The sequence below is a fragment of the Crassostrea angulata genome, chromosome 5, assembly GCF_025612915.1.
Source record: "Crassostrea angulata isolate pt1a10 chromosome 5, ASM2561291v2, whole genome shotgun sequence".
Classification (NCBI taxonomy): domain Eukaryota; kingdom Metazoa; phylum Mollusca; class Bivalvia; order Ostreida; family Ostreidae; genus Magallana; species Magallana angulata.
This window is the reverse complement of record NC_069115.1, coordinates 30115221-30129669: the sequence shown is the minus strand read 5'-3', so window position 1 is coordinate 30129669 and position 14449 is coordinate 30115221. Positions and strand designations below refer to the sequence as shown.

The 14449-nt window shown below is 32.4% G+C and overlaps 1 protein-coding gene across 2 annotated transcripts; it reads left to right on the top strand.

Annotated features, from left to right (window-relative positions):
• The first annotated feature begins 1787 nt into the window (after positions 1 to 1787).
• Positions 1788 to 13322, top strand: LOC128182888 (actin-binding protein WASF3-like). 2 transcript variants are annotated; one of them, XM_052851657.1, is made up of 8 exons: positions 1788 to 1989; positions 2396 to 2439; positions 5390 to 5680; positions 6036 to 6189; positions 6608 to 6737; positions 10610 to 11432; positions 11986 to 12003; positions 12747 to 13322. In XM_052851657.1, the coding sequence occupies exons 3-8, from the start codon at positions 5410 to 5412 to the stop codon at positions 12914 to 12916; spliced, it is 1566 nt and encodes a 521-aa protein (XP_052707617.1). In that variant the 5' UTR covers positions 1788 to 1989; positions 2396 to 2439; positions 5390 to 5409; the 3' UTR covers positions 12917 to 13322. The 2 variants fall into 2 exon arrangements, with proteins under 2 accessions (XP_052707617.1, XP_052707616.1); XM_052851656.1 differs by lacking the exon at positions 2396 to 2439.
• The last annotated feature ends 1127 nt before the right edge of the window (positions 13323 to 14449 follow it).

Genomic DNA, 14449 nt, shown 5'->3' with positions numbered 1-14449 from the left:
TACTTAAATTAGGTTAAGATAAGATAGAGTTTTGTTTTCAATGGTTTGTGACAACAGAGGTAAATGAATCCCAACTTTCATTGCTATAGAGTAATGGTTAAGAGAGGCATAGAAAGTAGAAAGAGAGAACACATCATTCTGATCCTTCCTGCTTTGTCATGGTTTCTGTTTTTGCTTCTTCTTTTTTATTTTTAACATGCAGTATCTACTAGTGTTGGATCTCAGAAAAAGAAGCTGGAATTCAACAATGTATCTGCATATCTTCATACATAAGTCAGACAGTCCATAGCAATTCTTCAAAAAAGTCGTTAGAAGTTAAAATATGTACATTAACATTGCATTTCTTATTAGACCAGCATAGACATAGAATAAATTTTAGTTAATTATTATATTTTTATTCTTAAATCGTTCATATTAAGTCCAGGGATCCTATGCCCATCATGCTTATGATCAATTTTGCTGAGAATTGACATCACCTCAATGTCATTATTATTTTTTAAAATGCTGTTTCTTATCCAAAGACTTAATCTTCGTTATAACCGTGCGTAACAGTAGTTTTAGACGAAAATTGTAGGGGAAAAAGTATTCTCGTTGTGTCCTTAAACGCTGAGATGGTCCCTTGAAAATAATTGGTTAAAATGATATGTGAAAAGCACTTTATACATTACGATTTATTTCTTAGTTCGGTCTCCATACAACTACAGCGGTGAGTTAAAATATTAATGTCACTTAATAGAAGGATGTTTAGTACATTGTTATGTACCGATAGTAAAGCTACACGTTGGACCGACATTTTTTATAGGGGTATAGATTTCAAGAAGACACTAGGCTGGTGAACCACACAAGATCCACTGCCGCAAACCAAACTCAAAACCATGTCATTCGTGAATTTGGCCTGTCTTATTAAAGTTGAAATGTACGTTTTCATTGATGGACATACTACTAGTATGTACACAGTTTATATACATCATATTCCTAGAAGAATAGGCGGCTATCCGCGGATAAAAAAGGTCTTCAAACAAAGTTGTGGGTTTCTCAAATTTTATTTCAGTGTTTCTGTTACCTTTGACAATGTGTTTTACCAAAACATGCACACTATAGTACAGTTATCGCCAAGGTTGTGCCTTGTAAATGAATTTGGCACTCAATCAATATGATACTCATTTTTTTTCATAGTTCCTGCCTGTCAAATTCATCTACATAGGAGATGTCTTGCTTGAGGGATTTCCGCTTCTTGATCAACTGTTGCAGTTTCATGGGGGAGGCAAGGATTATGAGAGAGAGAGAGAGAGAGAGAGAGAGAGAGAGAGAGAGAGAGAGAGAGAGAGAGAGAGTACAAGCATCTAGTATTTAATGGTGAGCTCCTAGATGCTCACCTGAGGCAGACCACTCGCCAAAGTTGTAAAGTAGTTCAAAGCTTTGAAAAATGCTTTATCACTGATTTATCACTGATTTTAAATAAAATATCCTCTAAAACATTTTTCATTTGTGAGGTTTTGTCTCACATTTTTAAATAAGGTTGTTTTTCATTGCTGTAAAGATAGTAGTGCGGACGTAACATAATTGTACTGAATTTAGTTTCCTGGTATGAATAACGTGTTTCTTATTACGCTGTTTCCTGTTTGTACATTTACAGTATTGCGTATATTCAAGTTTACTTATCTGTGATATGGTGTAATTTGATATATACTATAAAAAAGACACAAAGTATATATACTTATCATGTGCTATAGACGGGAAAATGTCCAAACACGGGTCATTTTAGGGAAAGATAATGATAAGAAAAACTTCCTTGCATCAACTTTATATTTATATACGCACAACTTTTAAAAAAATCGCTTAACAAGTGATGAGCGTACATTCTTCGTGTAAACTAAACATACTTTTTCATTTTGAAATTTTGAGATTTTGGAGGGGGGAATCAAAGTGAAAATACGGATGACATGGTATACTGTCCTTGTGTACAACATTACCATCTACTGGTTGCGAGTGAGTAAACTTACTCATTTTTATTTTATTTAACAGGTTACGTTATAGAATCGATAAAGCATTTTAAATAAAAGTTGTTTAAACATGAGCTGTAAATTTAATGTCCAAAATTTTGTAATGTGGAATTGTTATTTTTGCAGCTAGAATATAACAAAAAATAATACTGCTTATTAACTTCTGCTTTTCTTTTCTTTTCTTTTTTTTTTGGGGGGGGGGGTGCAAAAAGCTTTTTTGGAGGCCCAGATTAAAAATAAGGGCACGTGCTTTGTTTACATAACAACTAAATGCAATCCAGTATCTCGCTCATAACTGACGGTAAAATTTTAGAAATACCCCTTTTTTTTCTTTGCATTTTTAAAAATTATTTTGTTTGTTTTGCTTTTTGACCTAATATTTTACTATTCAGTCGAGTGCACGATGATACAGCATCGAAGTATACATTAATTTTTGGTAAATATGTTTTTCCATTTTCTTTCTATCCTCCACTTTCTTTACATCGAACGCATATTTTAGATGCAAGTTTTATCAACAAAGAAATACAAACGGAAAACCAGCTAAAATTCAGTGATCCTATATCTCCCTATCATTTTCTTTTATGTGCAGAAATACTTGGTATTCTAACACGAAATAACAAAGATCATAAGGTATTATAACTGACGGCGAGGAATAAAAAATATCACAATCTCAAACAAGATCAAAATTTGATTGGAATAACAAACATTTTAAGCTATTGGCATACAATTTTCAATTAATTCATATGAAATGATTGATTTAAACTATAAGGCTAAACAGGATGCAATTAGAGGGACCGTTGTACAAGTAGATAACTTACTCCAATAGGAAGGTTTAATCATTTAAAGAGACACGGCCACGATTTTGGTCAAATTCAATTTTACTATTTTTATTATTTACAATACAATAGGCATTGTAAACATTAAAATCGGGAAAATAATTTTTGACCAAAATCGTGACTATGCCCCTTTAATACTTACATTACCAACCCTGAAAATATATCGTACATTTTTGTGGAATATAAAAAATCCCAAATAAAAAAAAGCACTTCAAGAGTATGAAAATAGGGATTTAAAAATGGTCAATTACACTTGCTATATTACTGTCTTGAATGCAGTTTGGGTTCAACGAATTTCACATTCAAATGCAAATTGTACAAAGTTACTAAGCAGCTCAGAACTAAATATTGATGTAGATAATCTTTGGAAATTTGGAATAGAGTATATAAAGAATCTAACTGTAAAAACAACTAACGGCTTTTGCATTGGATAGATATGTTTCAACGTTGGTCAAAGGTATACATTGGAAAATGTGAAACTGTCTCAGATGTTTATTGTGACCATATTATGGTATGATTCTAAAATAACCGTTGGTGTAAGATCAGTGTTTTCTAAAAGTTTTAATGATTTAGATATTCTATTTGTTAATGTTTGCAAGATGAAAAGGGTAATGTACACGCCTTTGATTATGTCAAAAATGTATTGAAGTCTGAGATAACCTACATGTATTTAGAATGTACAGGATTAAGAAATGCAATAAAACAAACACTTGTTTATTTTACAAAATAAAAGAGTTGTGAAGCCACCCCTGCCTCTCATTCCTAATACTATATCTACTGTATACAGAGGAATATTCGCCCCGTTTTATTTTCGCCCCTTTCGCCCTCATTGTCAGTGGGCGAATTAAAGACTGGACGAGTTCCAATGTCTCCTATTGTATCTCTTGACAAGGCGAAACTGTTTGCAAGTGTAGAAAGGCAAAAATTACACGTAACGAAAGTAACCCTGTATACAGTATTTATTTTAATGACAAAAATGGCTGTATAAGCAACTGATAAATGATAAACGATCTGATATTACATTTATAAGAAAATGGTAATAGACAGAAAGGAAATTCTCAAATACTGAATGGAAAAGTATATTTGGCAACATTTTAGAACAGCAAAAATCTTTGCTACAGTGGCTTTAGTTTTAAAATATTACATAGAATATTTCCTCAAAACTATCACATTCACCTTCACAAAATAAATATTATTGATATGTAAATTTTGCAAGAGAGAAATAAGACTATCAGTCACCTTTTTTTTTTTTATTGAATGTCCGCTTGTTAAAGAACTCCGACATGCTATTGAAGAATGGCTGAATGAAAAACTGGCAGAAATGTTGGTTTTGATAGAGATTAAATTCTCTTTGGAAAATTTGAAAATAAGAATATAGATAAGATAGAAAACCGTTACTTAATAATTCTTCTAGTGAAACAATATATCTATGTTACATTAAAGTTTTAAAATTCAGAGAATTTAAAACTGTTATAGATAGTTTTAAATTCTCTGAATTTTAAAACTTTTATGTAACATCTATACAAGTACATTCTAAAATACAATTCATTTAAGCAGAGAATCACTAAAAAATATCATCATGATAGAATTGCAGGTCAAAAATATTTACTGTTGAAAAATTGCAGATATTTGGAATTTGAACGCAAGACATTTATACATGTAACATATTACATGAATTATCTTTCTTTCTTATCTGTCTCTCTTAGTATATAAAATGTCCTTTCACATTTTGGAAATATTAAAATATTTCATGTGATATATATTATGTACATATGTTGCTGTGAAAGCTAGACAAAAAAAAATTGAATAAAAATATTTCCTTGTTTACAATTTACAAGGTACATGTATTCATAAATTGAATTTTACTGCGCACATTATCGTAAAATTAAAATATGACAACACATTAACTAAAGAATGTATGCTCTTCAAAAACTTTCATACATTTTGACTCAAATCTTCTCTTTCTGCTAATAGGATTAGATATTACTCCATATGTCTAGGCCTAGGTATTTGATTGCCGTTAAGTATCAAATATTGGTTTGGGTTTGTGTGGCAGAGAATGAAGACGACAAAATGAATCACAAGAACGAGATCTTAAGATGGTTGGGTGGTCAACAAATTACCACTAAGAACAACCTTTAGATTTCAGAGATAATTTATGTAGTGATAATATATCATTTAATTATTTAAGAAAAGAATCCATTTTTTTAGCCTGAGCTTGAAAACATTTAATTAACTTTAAACATAGTCTTTCTTCTAATTGAGATTGATATTGTCAAAAATGGCCTCAATGGCCTCGGCCATCCAGCATTCATTCTCACCAAAACATACTTAATGGCATATTCATGTGCTGATTATATTTACTTTGATGACTTACACTGTATCCACTGCATATTTGTCAGGGTATGCTTTTTCTCCATGCAATTGGTAAAACTCGCGAGGTTTTGACACTCTTTGGTGCATTTCTCATTGCTTCAATACAACTATCAAAAAAAGTTTAAGTTTTCACTATTCTTTTAGTTCTTCGTCTTATTCTATAAACGTTTCCAGATCGAACTTAGTAAGTGACAATGCCGTTCATTCAGCGGTGTTTGGAACCTATCAACGTCAGTCGGGTGGAGGTAGAGAAGGGCATTAAGAATGAGTTAGAATGCGTGACCAATCACACCCTCAGTAACATCATCCTCCAGCTGAACAGCCTCAGCAAGCACGCGGAGGACATGTTTACCGAGATGTCGATAGAGGTCAAAACGTTCAACGACCGGACCCAACATCTCCAGGGTCGAATCGACCAGCTCCAGGAGAAAGTAACGAGGCTGGATGCAACAGCAGGAACACTTGGTATCTGAGATTTTATAGGCTCCTTACTCATAAACCTGTTTTGTTGTAAAATAAGATCATTTAAACTCTTCAAAATTATCAATCTCACCTTTCAAGTACTCGTTGAAAACCTTGTTTTGTTGCCACTGAAAACTGATGATTTTCAAACCAATTACGAATTAAAAGCACACGATTCCATTATTTCTAGCACAGCATAATAAAAATTTGCAAGAATTGGCAAGAAATCGCCTTTCGTTTCAAAAATATTTTTTTTTCTATTAGATCATTAATAAGTTTTTTCTAAGAATGGGATGAGTAGTATTTTCCCCCTCTCACTCATAAAAAAACATGCAGGATTTAGTTAATATTCTTGCAGTATCCATTCACGAATTACATTTAAAGAAGCCGTTCAGAAGTTCCACCATTTACGACCAGCAAGTTGTGTCTAGATCTACAACACCTAGATGTATCCTGAAGACCTACAGTCAGTGTAACCCCACCCCCGCTCTCAACAAACTCAGCCACTACAGGTAAACACGAGTCTTCTATGTCAGGAGTAATCAAATTTCTTTGAAGCCTTCAAAACATACTAGTATTTTCATAATCATTTTTAAAGAATTTGTAACGTTTGTGGATTGGTTACATATAGCCTCTCTTGTTAGATAAACTATAAGATGGATCGAATTTCTTAGAACTTTTTTTTATTATTTTTAAATTCAATTCCTGAGAGGATTTTTAACAATTGTAGATTCAATCTAATGAATTGAAAAATATTTCTTCTGTCTTTTTTAAGTTTTCACGATTATTTAAGTTACGAACTCATTAGTAAATCAATGCGCATGGCATTTGAAGTAGTCTTAGACAATTTCTAAAATTTGGAATAAATGCGATTACTAGGCTCCCCAAAATAAACATAGAACATAAATTATACATATATTTGATGTGCAGGGATGATGGAAGAGACAGTTTAAAATTCTATACAGATCCAGGTTACTTCTTTGAGTTGTGGTTCCTTGACATTCAAAAGGATATGGAAAACAAAAAGACCGAATTAGAATTAAAATCAAGAAAGAAAAAGGTTAGTCCAAAACTTTTATTTTTTTGACAACAGTTTACACCGTAAACAACCCCTGACGCGGGGGAGTCGACAAAAAGTAGGGGGGTAGTCGATTCCAACGCAAGGGGGAGTCGATTTTCTTCGCTTCGAAGACCGAAGGAATTTAGGTCACGCCTTTTGTAGGTATTTATAAGTATTTCCAAAAAATATATACCGCACGGAAGACAGCGATAATCAAACTTTGTGTCGGTCATTGCTCCGAGTGCGCTATGCGTCTAGTAGTCTCAAACACTTCGAAACTATTTGACAGATTTCAAATTCACGATGATCGGGTGATCAAAATATGCATGATTTGTAAAATATATGACTTACTTTGGGATACAGACAGTTGAAACAGGCGAACAAATGATCAACCTTGTAAGTGCAATAATCAAATCTTAACAAACCTTAGGAAAAAAATGAGTGATCAAGACATTTTCTGTTCAGATGTAACGGTAGCGTAGGGGAGAGTCGATTTTCGGAAAACAGACCATATGGGGGAGTAGAAAATATTGCTAAAAATGCAAAATATGCGTTAAAATAAAACGATATATCTTGACTTTTTCTCTTTTCTTATGATTTTTGTATCTCAAACCATATCAAACACATGCACATAAGGTTCACAACAATAATCATAAAACTCCATTTATCTTTTGTGTATTGTCATTATCCCGTGTGTGTGCTTGTTTGTTTTGTCTTTTGTTGCTTTTTTGTTGTTTTCTTTAAAACTCGTTTTTTTTCATTCATATTAAGCACACTAGTAATACAGAGGATATAATTTAATATGCTGTATTTTTTTGTCATCTGTATATCATGTGTGTATTTGCTATTGAAGGCTGGTTGGTGGGTGCTCTTGTCAATATGATTATCTAGTAAGGTCGCGGCGTCGTTGACTTGTTAAATTGGGAGGGGGGGGGTCTGCAAAATAGTTGTATTTCTATGGATTGTACTTGAACAGAATGCCTGCTTTTCATTTTGTGCTGATTGAAGCATCTGTAGTTAAATCATAATTTTATATTTGACTGTTGAATTATATAATTATCCATATTTGTAATCCTATTGTACGCAAAATAATGCAGTCATCAACTGTGCTTATCTGAACAATAAAATGCTTTTTTGGTTATGTATACGGGTATGATGGTGACAATCATTCAAGGGGGCGTAGATCTATAACTTATAACTCATTTTTATTCCAATTTTTTACATACTCCCAAAAAAGTGGGGGGGGGGGGGGCACCTCCATGATAATTCAATACTAAGTAAATTTAAGAAAATTATTTGGTGCGAGAAAAAGTGTGTGGGGGGGGGCAGGCCCCCCCCCCCCCCCGACGCTACGTGCCTGCAGTTCTGCTATGTACTGAGGGGTAGCGGGTTTGAGACTAGATTTGTCATTCCTTCTTTTCTATAACTAAATATTTACATGCACCAAGTGTACCGTCCTCTATTTCTTACAGGCATTGATTGTGTAATTCATAGATCTGTAGAAACTGACAGGACTGAAGTCTATACGCCTCGTTTATCAACAGCTCGAAATCTTCATCAAGCTAGGGAAAATCACACACTGCACGAAATGATCATGATGATGTCAGACTCAATTTCTAATTAAATACGATTTGGCTGCTGCTTTAATATAGCGTATAGATGTACATCGACCGTAATTTAGCTAGTTTTACTTGTTAACGATCAATTTATTAACCTGTTAAAAGAAAGATCTAAATATAAACAATGAAATGATTTATTTAATGATTCATGCAGTTAACGAAGGTAGTAATCATTGCAGAAAAAAATACGTATGACTGTATTTCTTTTCTGCAATGTCGCCATCTTCATATCCTGCATGACTCACTAAAGAAAGAATTTTATTTTTTATTTACTGTCAAAACATTACACATAAGTAACAGCCATTTAACGTATATGAAGATGATAACCATAGTAATGAGAACTATAGCTACTCTTGGAAGTTTGAACTTAGCCCATGTAAGTACTTATAGTCCGTGCTTTCCATGTAGCTTTACTCAAATGTAAAATCGCTCAATCAGGAAAGAAAAAACGCACGCAATTTCAACATTAAAAGTACAAAAAGACATCAATGACCGATGTAAAAAAAATTAATATAGATCTTCAAATAATTTTTTAAAATTTGATCAGCTAAACAATGGTTTCAAAAGTAGTTCTTGAAAGTCAATTAAACGTTTACAAATACGTTCAAACACATGTGGTTCGTTTCAATAAGTCGCGTATCTGTAAAGAAATAGAAAGAAAATACCTTTTAATTAATGTTTTCTATTTTTATTCATTTAAATAAAAATGAAAAAAAAAACGAAATTGAATGGAAAACATGAGTAGTACATGTCTTTATTGCTTAAATATCAGTGAATAAGTAAAACCATTTTATCTATTAGATGAAGTCGACTTTTATAGACCTCGTCTGAATGCTATTCACTATGGAAAAATGAGTTGAACATTCCCGATAGAGTGAATTGGATTTCATTTTTCTACTCCCCCATGCGGTCTGTTTTCCGAAAATCGACTCTCCCCTACGTTACCGTTACATCTGAACAGAAAATGTCTTGATTATTCATTTTTTCCTAAGATTTGTTAAGATTTGATTATTGCACCTACAAGGTTCATCATTTGTTCGACTGTTTCAACTGTCTGTAACCCAAAGCAAGTCATATATTTTACAAATCATGCATATTTTGATCACCCGATCACCGTGAATTTGAAATCTGTCAAATAGTTTCGAAGTGTTTGAGACTACTAGACGCATAGCGCACTCGGAGCAATGACCGACACAAAATTTGATTATCGCTGTCTTCCGTGCGGTATATATTTTTTGGAAATACTTCTTATAAATACCTACAAAAGGCGTGACCTAAATTCCTTCCGTCTCCGAAGCGAAGAAAATTGACTCCCCCATGCGTTGGAATCGACTCCCCCCTACTTTTTGTTGACTCCCCCGCGTTATGGGTTGTTTACGGTGAATTTAAATTTGAAAGAGAGTTTGAAAATCCAGGTTTTGAGGTTAAAGGGACCTAGACACGATTTCAGATGAAAATTTTATTTTTGAGATTTATGAATCAAATAGTTTACTTGTGTATTTTGAATGATTTACCAAAATTTGAATGTTAGTAGTCATGTTACAAGTGAGATACAGCAGAAAGAAGATGTTGTTATGTAAACAAAGCTCGAGTCTTATATTAGTTTACAAATATGTAAAGTAAAGAAAGTACCATTTCTTTGACAAATTACTTGTGGAAACGAGATTAACTGATTCAATGTGTTCATAAATGATTTTATTAACAACAAAAGGCAACGTTAGATTGAAACATATCAATACAACACATATGTAAACAATAACAGGACTAGAGCTTTGTTTACAAAACAAAGAGGGCTAACCTCTGTAACTTGCTTGTAACTCGATATTTGACTTTCAAATTTTGACAAAGCATTAACAAAATCCATATTGACCATTTCAGACATTGAAAATGAAAAAATTAATTTTCAAAAAATTGAGCTCAAATCGTGTCTAAGTCCCTTAAATGGAAGTTATGAAAATGAACTCAACAGATAGAAAATATAAAGCTTTCAACCAGAAATAACCCTTTTTTACACATGTGTGATAATGCGTAAAAAATGATGTCTTTTTATACTTTCCAAAAACACATTTCCTTAATGTGGAATAATGCACAAAAAAAAGTCAATAGAATTTTGTTTTTAAATTGTCTTTAACTTTGTTTTCAAAAAACCTTAAATTGTATTCCATTTTTCTGTGTTCATTTTTGTTTTACAAAATTTGTCGGCATTCCACATTTACATTGTGAAATCTTGTATCCTTTTATCTTTTGTAACAGAAACCCAAGCCAACTAATCAAGGAAAAAAGCCACGTATTGTGAAAACCAAAGCAGAAAGGTATAAGGGAAAGGAACATGGTGTAGAGTTTATACGTTACGCGAATCCCACTGAGATTCAAGCTGCGGCAATCAACAAACAGCTAAGCTTAAGAGTGAACCAAAGAAAACAAGAAAATGTTCCTTATGGCCAGGAAGACACAAGAATGCCTCAGTGTACTCGGGATGTATCGAACCATACAAACATTAGGAATAATAAACATGAGTATAAAATCGAGAATAGTGATCATCAAAAAAAGTCTATGCATCACAGCCAGGTATCATCACAACCTAATGTGGCGGAGAAATACTCTTCTGGGAGTATAAATACTTCAAAGTCTCGTATGCCGACACCAAGCCGAAACCCTGACATAGTCAATGAGTCACATTACAGCCTTATCGGAAACGATCTCCCACCTCCTCCCCCGCCACCCCTCTCTCCGGAGGTTGATTATCCAAGGCGGTATCCATCTAAAAAGAAGATTGCCAGGGTGTCCACCACTCTTCAATCGTCACCTGAAACACAACAGGACGACTTCCCGCTCCCACCTTTTCCCTCGACTATCAGCTCCGAACCAATTCGAACCATACCAACAGCCCCCAAAGCACCTCCGCCACCAACTATTAATACAAAAATGGTTACAACAAATGCATCTGATAATAAGAATTCTTCCGTTCAGACAAGCTCAGCTCTTTTGATGTCCCTAAAACGAAAATCCACTCGGAGGCAGTCAGGTTTGGTTGGCGGTGGTAGCAATTTTTTAGAACAAATTCGAGGGGGCATTCGTAAGTTTTTTTGTATTTATTTATTTATTGTATTTTTTTTTCGCATAAGATTTCACATACTTCATATATTGGAAATGAATTATCAGTTTCAGTAAATAGGACCGTCTTATATCTGTAAACGAAATTGTATATGTGAGATCCTATTCTTTTTTCTATGTAATTCAATAATTTTTTACACAATTTATAGAATATAAATTATGAAATGATGTAAGAGTGCGTATGTTATTTTCTTTCCTTCTTTTTTTTGACATTTACACGTCGTTCATAATTTTATTATCTTTTCATTTAAGATTCTGAATACTATATTTACTGACCAAATACATCCTCCACGAGCACGAACTCCAATATATCTTTAGATAATCTCGAAAGAAGAAATAAAAATAATTTTTTTAATTTGTTCAAAATATTCATTACTTTAATTTTTTTATGACTAGCCGATTATTGAATTTGTAACTGGTTACAGTATATAGTTCTGACCGGGTAGCCGGTTAGAGATTGTCATTCCTACTTTATTCCAAAGTTAGTAATGTAATATATAATTCAACATATGCAGATCTGCGTCACTTGGATGGTAAGACAAATCTTTACAACTGTTTGCAGATATAACTATCAGCTTTTATTAAAGTAAATTTTCTGCATAATTGCATGTAATCTAGAAAATATTTAAGGCCTTCACATAATTTAATACTTATTTAACTATATTTTTCCCAAACAAGTTATGCACAACATCATTACCTTCAAAATTAAGTTTAAAAAACTCTGAAATTTGCTCGTCTAAAATCCCCCCTCCCCGTAAACTTCTCAAAATTTTGTTATCTTTAACAAAATTTATAGTTTACTTGTTAAACTTGCTTTTTCTGGGACCTTTATCATATGACTTTTAAAGCAGGCATCTAAATTTTCAATTGCTTTTGAAAATTTAGAACTACTGCTCGGGGTACAGGATTTTAATTCGATATGTAGTTTTGATTTAAACTTTTTCTCTAGCATACCAGGTAAGTTTAATTTGCATGTAATGTAATAAAAACATTCCAATTTGTATATACCTACCATTTTGATGTTACAATTTTAAATTCACGAATGATATATGTAATGATACAAATAGGGTTTTTTTCTATATGTACCATTTGTAATGTTTGTAACATTTAAGGGGTATTGAAAATTAACTGAGGGGTTATTGATTTAACCAAGAAAATATTAACCGAATGGCAATATGTTTTAAAGAAGATTGTAAATAAATGGCATATTTCATATAATATTGTTTCATGTTGTTAAATTTTGAATACAAACAATAACTCTGTAACAAATTCACAGATATAATGAAACGTAAGGTCAATGAAAATGGGAAAGGAATCTTCAAAAAGTCGACACCAGATGGAAACTTTGACATCCATTCCATCATGAACAGAGCATTTGAAATGCGTCGTAAAGTGGAAGATAGCGATGAAGAAGACGAATTATCAGAAAATGAATGGAGTGATTAGCAATAACTAAAGTCTTGTGGACAAGCAATATAAATACCATTACAGCCAAACGCTGGGAGATCTCTCTTTCACTTAATTACGAAACAGTGGTTTAACATACCTATATGTACATGTACTAGCTAGTATATTTATACTGACAAATTTTATGTTGTTTTGTTATCATGGAAAATTTTCATATCTACATGTAGTAGAAATGAAAATTTAGCCTAATATGTTTATCCCTCTTAAGGTTTAAAATATCTGCTGCATATTATTTTGATTATGTGCGTAAAACTTTAATCATATACATGTAATACATACATGTACAATTCTTTATCAAAAACTAATTGTTTATGTTAATTTCATCATTGCATAATTATCATTTCCAATTTTAAGCTTAGATTATTCTTAAAATAAAACTTGGTGTTCCAGACTGTTGGTTTTTCTTTTATTTTTCAGATTGTTTGATACAGGTGGAAATTTGTATAAAATAAACAATATTTGGGCAAAACTTGTAAATTGTGACTCAAATAAAAATTTTATCATTTAAGTTTTTTCCACACAAAAAAAAAACAAGTCGGGGAAAAATGCTTTTTTTAGATATCATGTCACAAAATAGCATCATGCATCATGATTTGCTTCATAATCATGCAATGTATTCATCTCCATGAATCAAAATGATACTAAAAATCTTTCGCAGATGAATTTGCAACACTAAAACTGATTTTAAAAACATAGTTGTATTTCACAATAAGTGATTTTTTAAATTGAAATATACAGCTTGAGTTTATTGATAAATACACATACAATTAATAAGCTTACATAGATTAGAGCTCTATTCTAATTCTATGGTCACAATTTTGGTCAAAAATTATATTTCCGATTTGAATGTTTACAATGCTTTAGTAAGGCATATTTTACAGGCAAACAAAATTTGAGTGTCAATCGTTGAGGTATAAGCGAGCTACAGGACTTGAAATTCTTTTCTTTGTAAACAAAGCTTTTGTTTACATTCTGAATGTTGAAGTAAAAATTCCAGTTTAAGATCTTAAATGAATGTGTTAAACGCTAGAAACTGTTTAAATATCCTTGAAATGAATCAGAAGATAGATAATCAACTTGAAAAAGATTTTTAACTGGAATATTGAACCTATGTAAACAAACACAGGGCACGAGCCTTGTTTACATGACAAAGAAATGTGAGGCCTTTATCTCGCTTATAGCTCTTCGTATGACTCTCAAATTTCATTTGATCATTAGAAATGCATTCCTAAAGCATTGTAAATAATAAAAACAGAAAAATGGAACTGGACCAAAATTCTGATCATGTCCCTTTAATGTGTTAGTTCTATAGCCGTGATACAAAGTGTGTAAAATTTCTTATTGTGTACTTAAATTAGGTTAAGATAAGATAGAGTTTTGTTTTCAATGGTTTATGACAACAGAGGGAAATGAATCACAACTTTCATTGCCATAGAGTATTGTTCAAGAGAGGCATAGAAAGTAGAACGAGAGAACACATCATTCTGATTCTTCCTGCTTTGTCATGGTTTC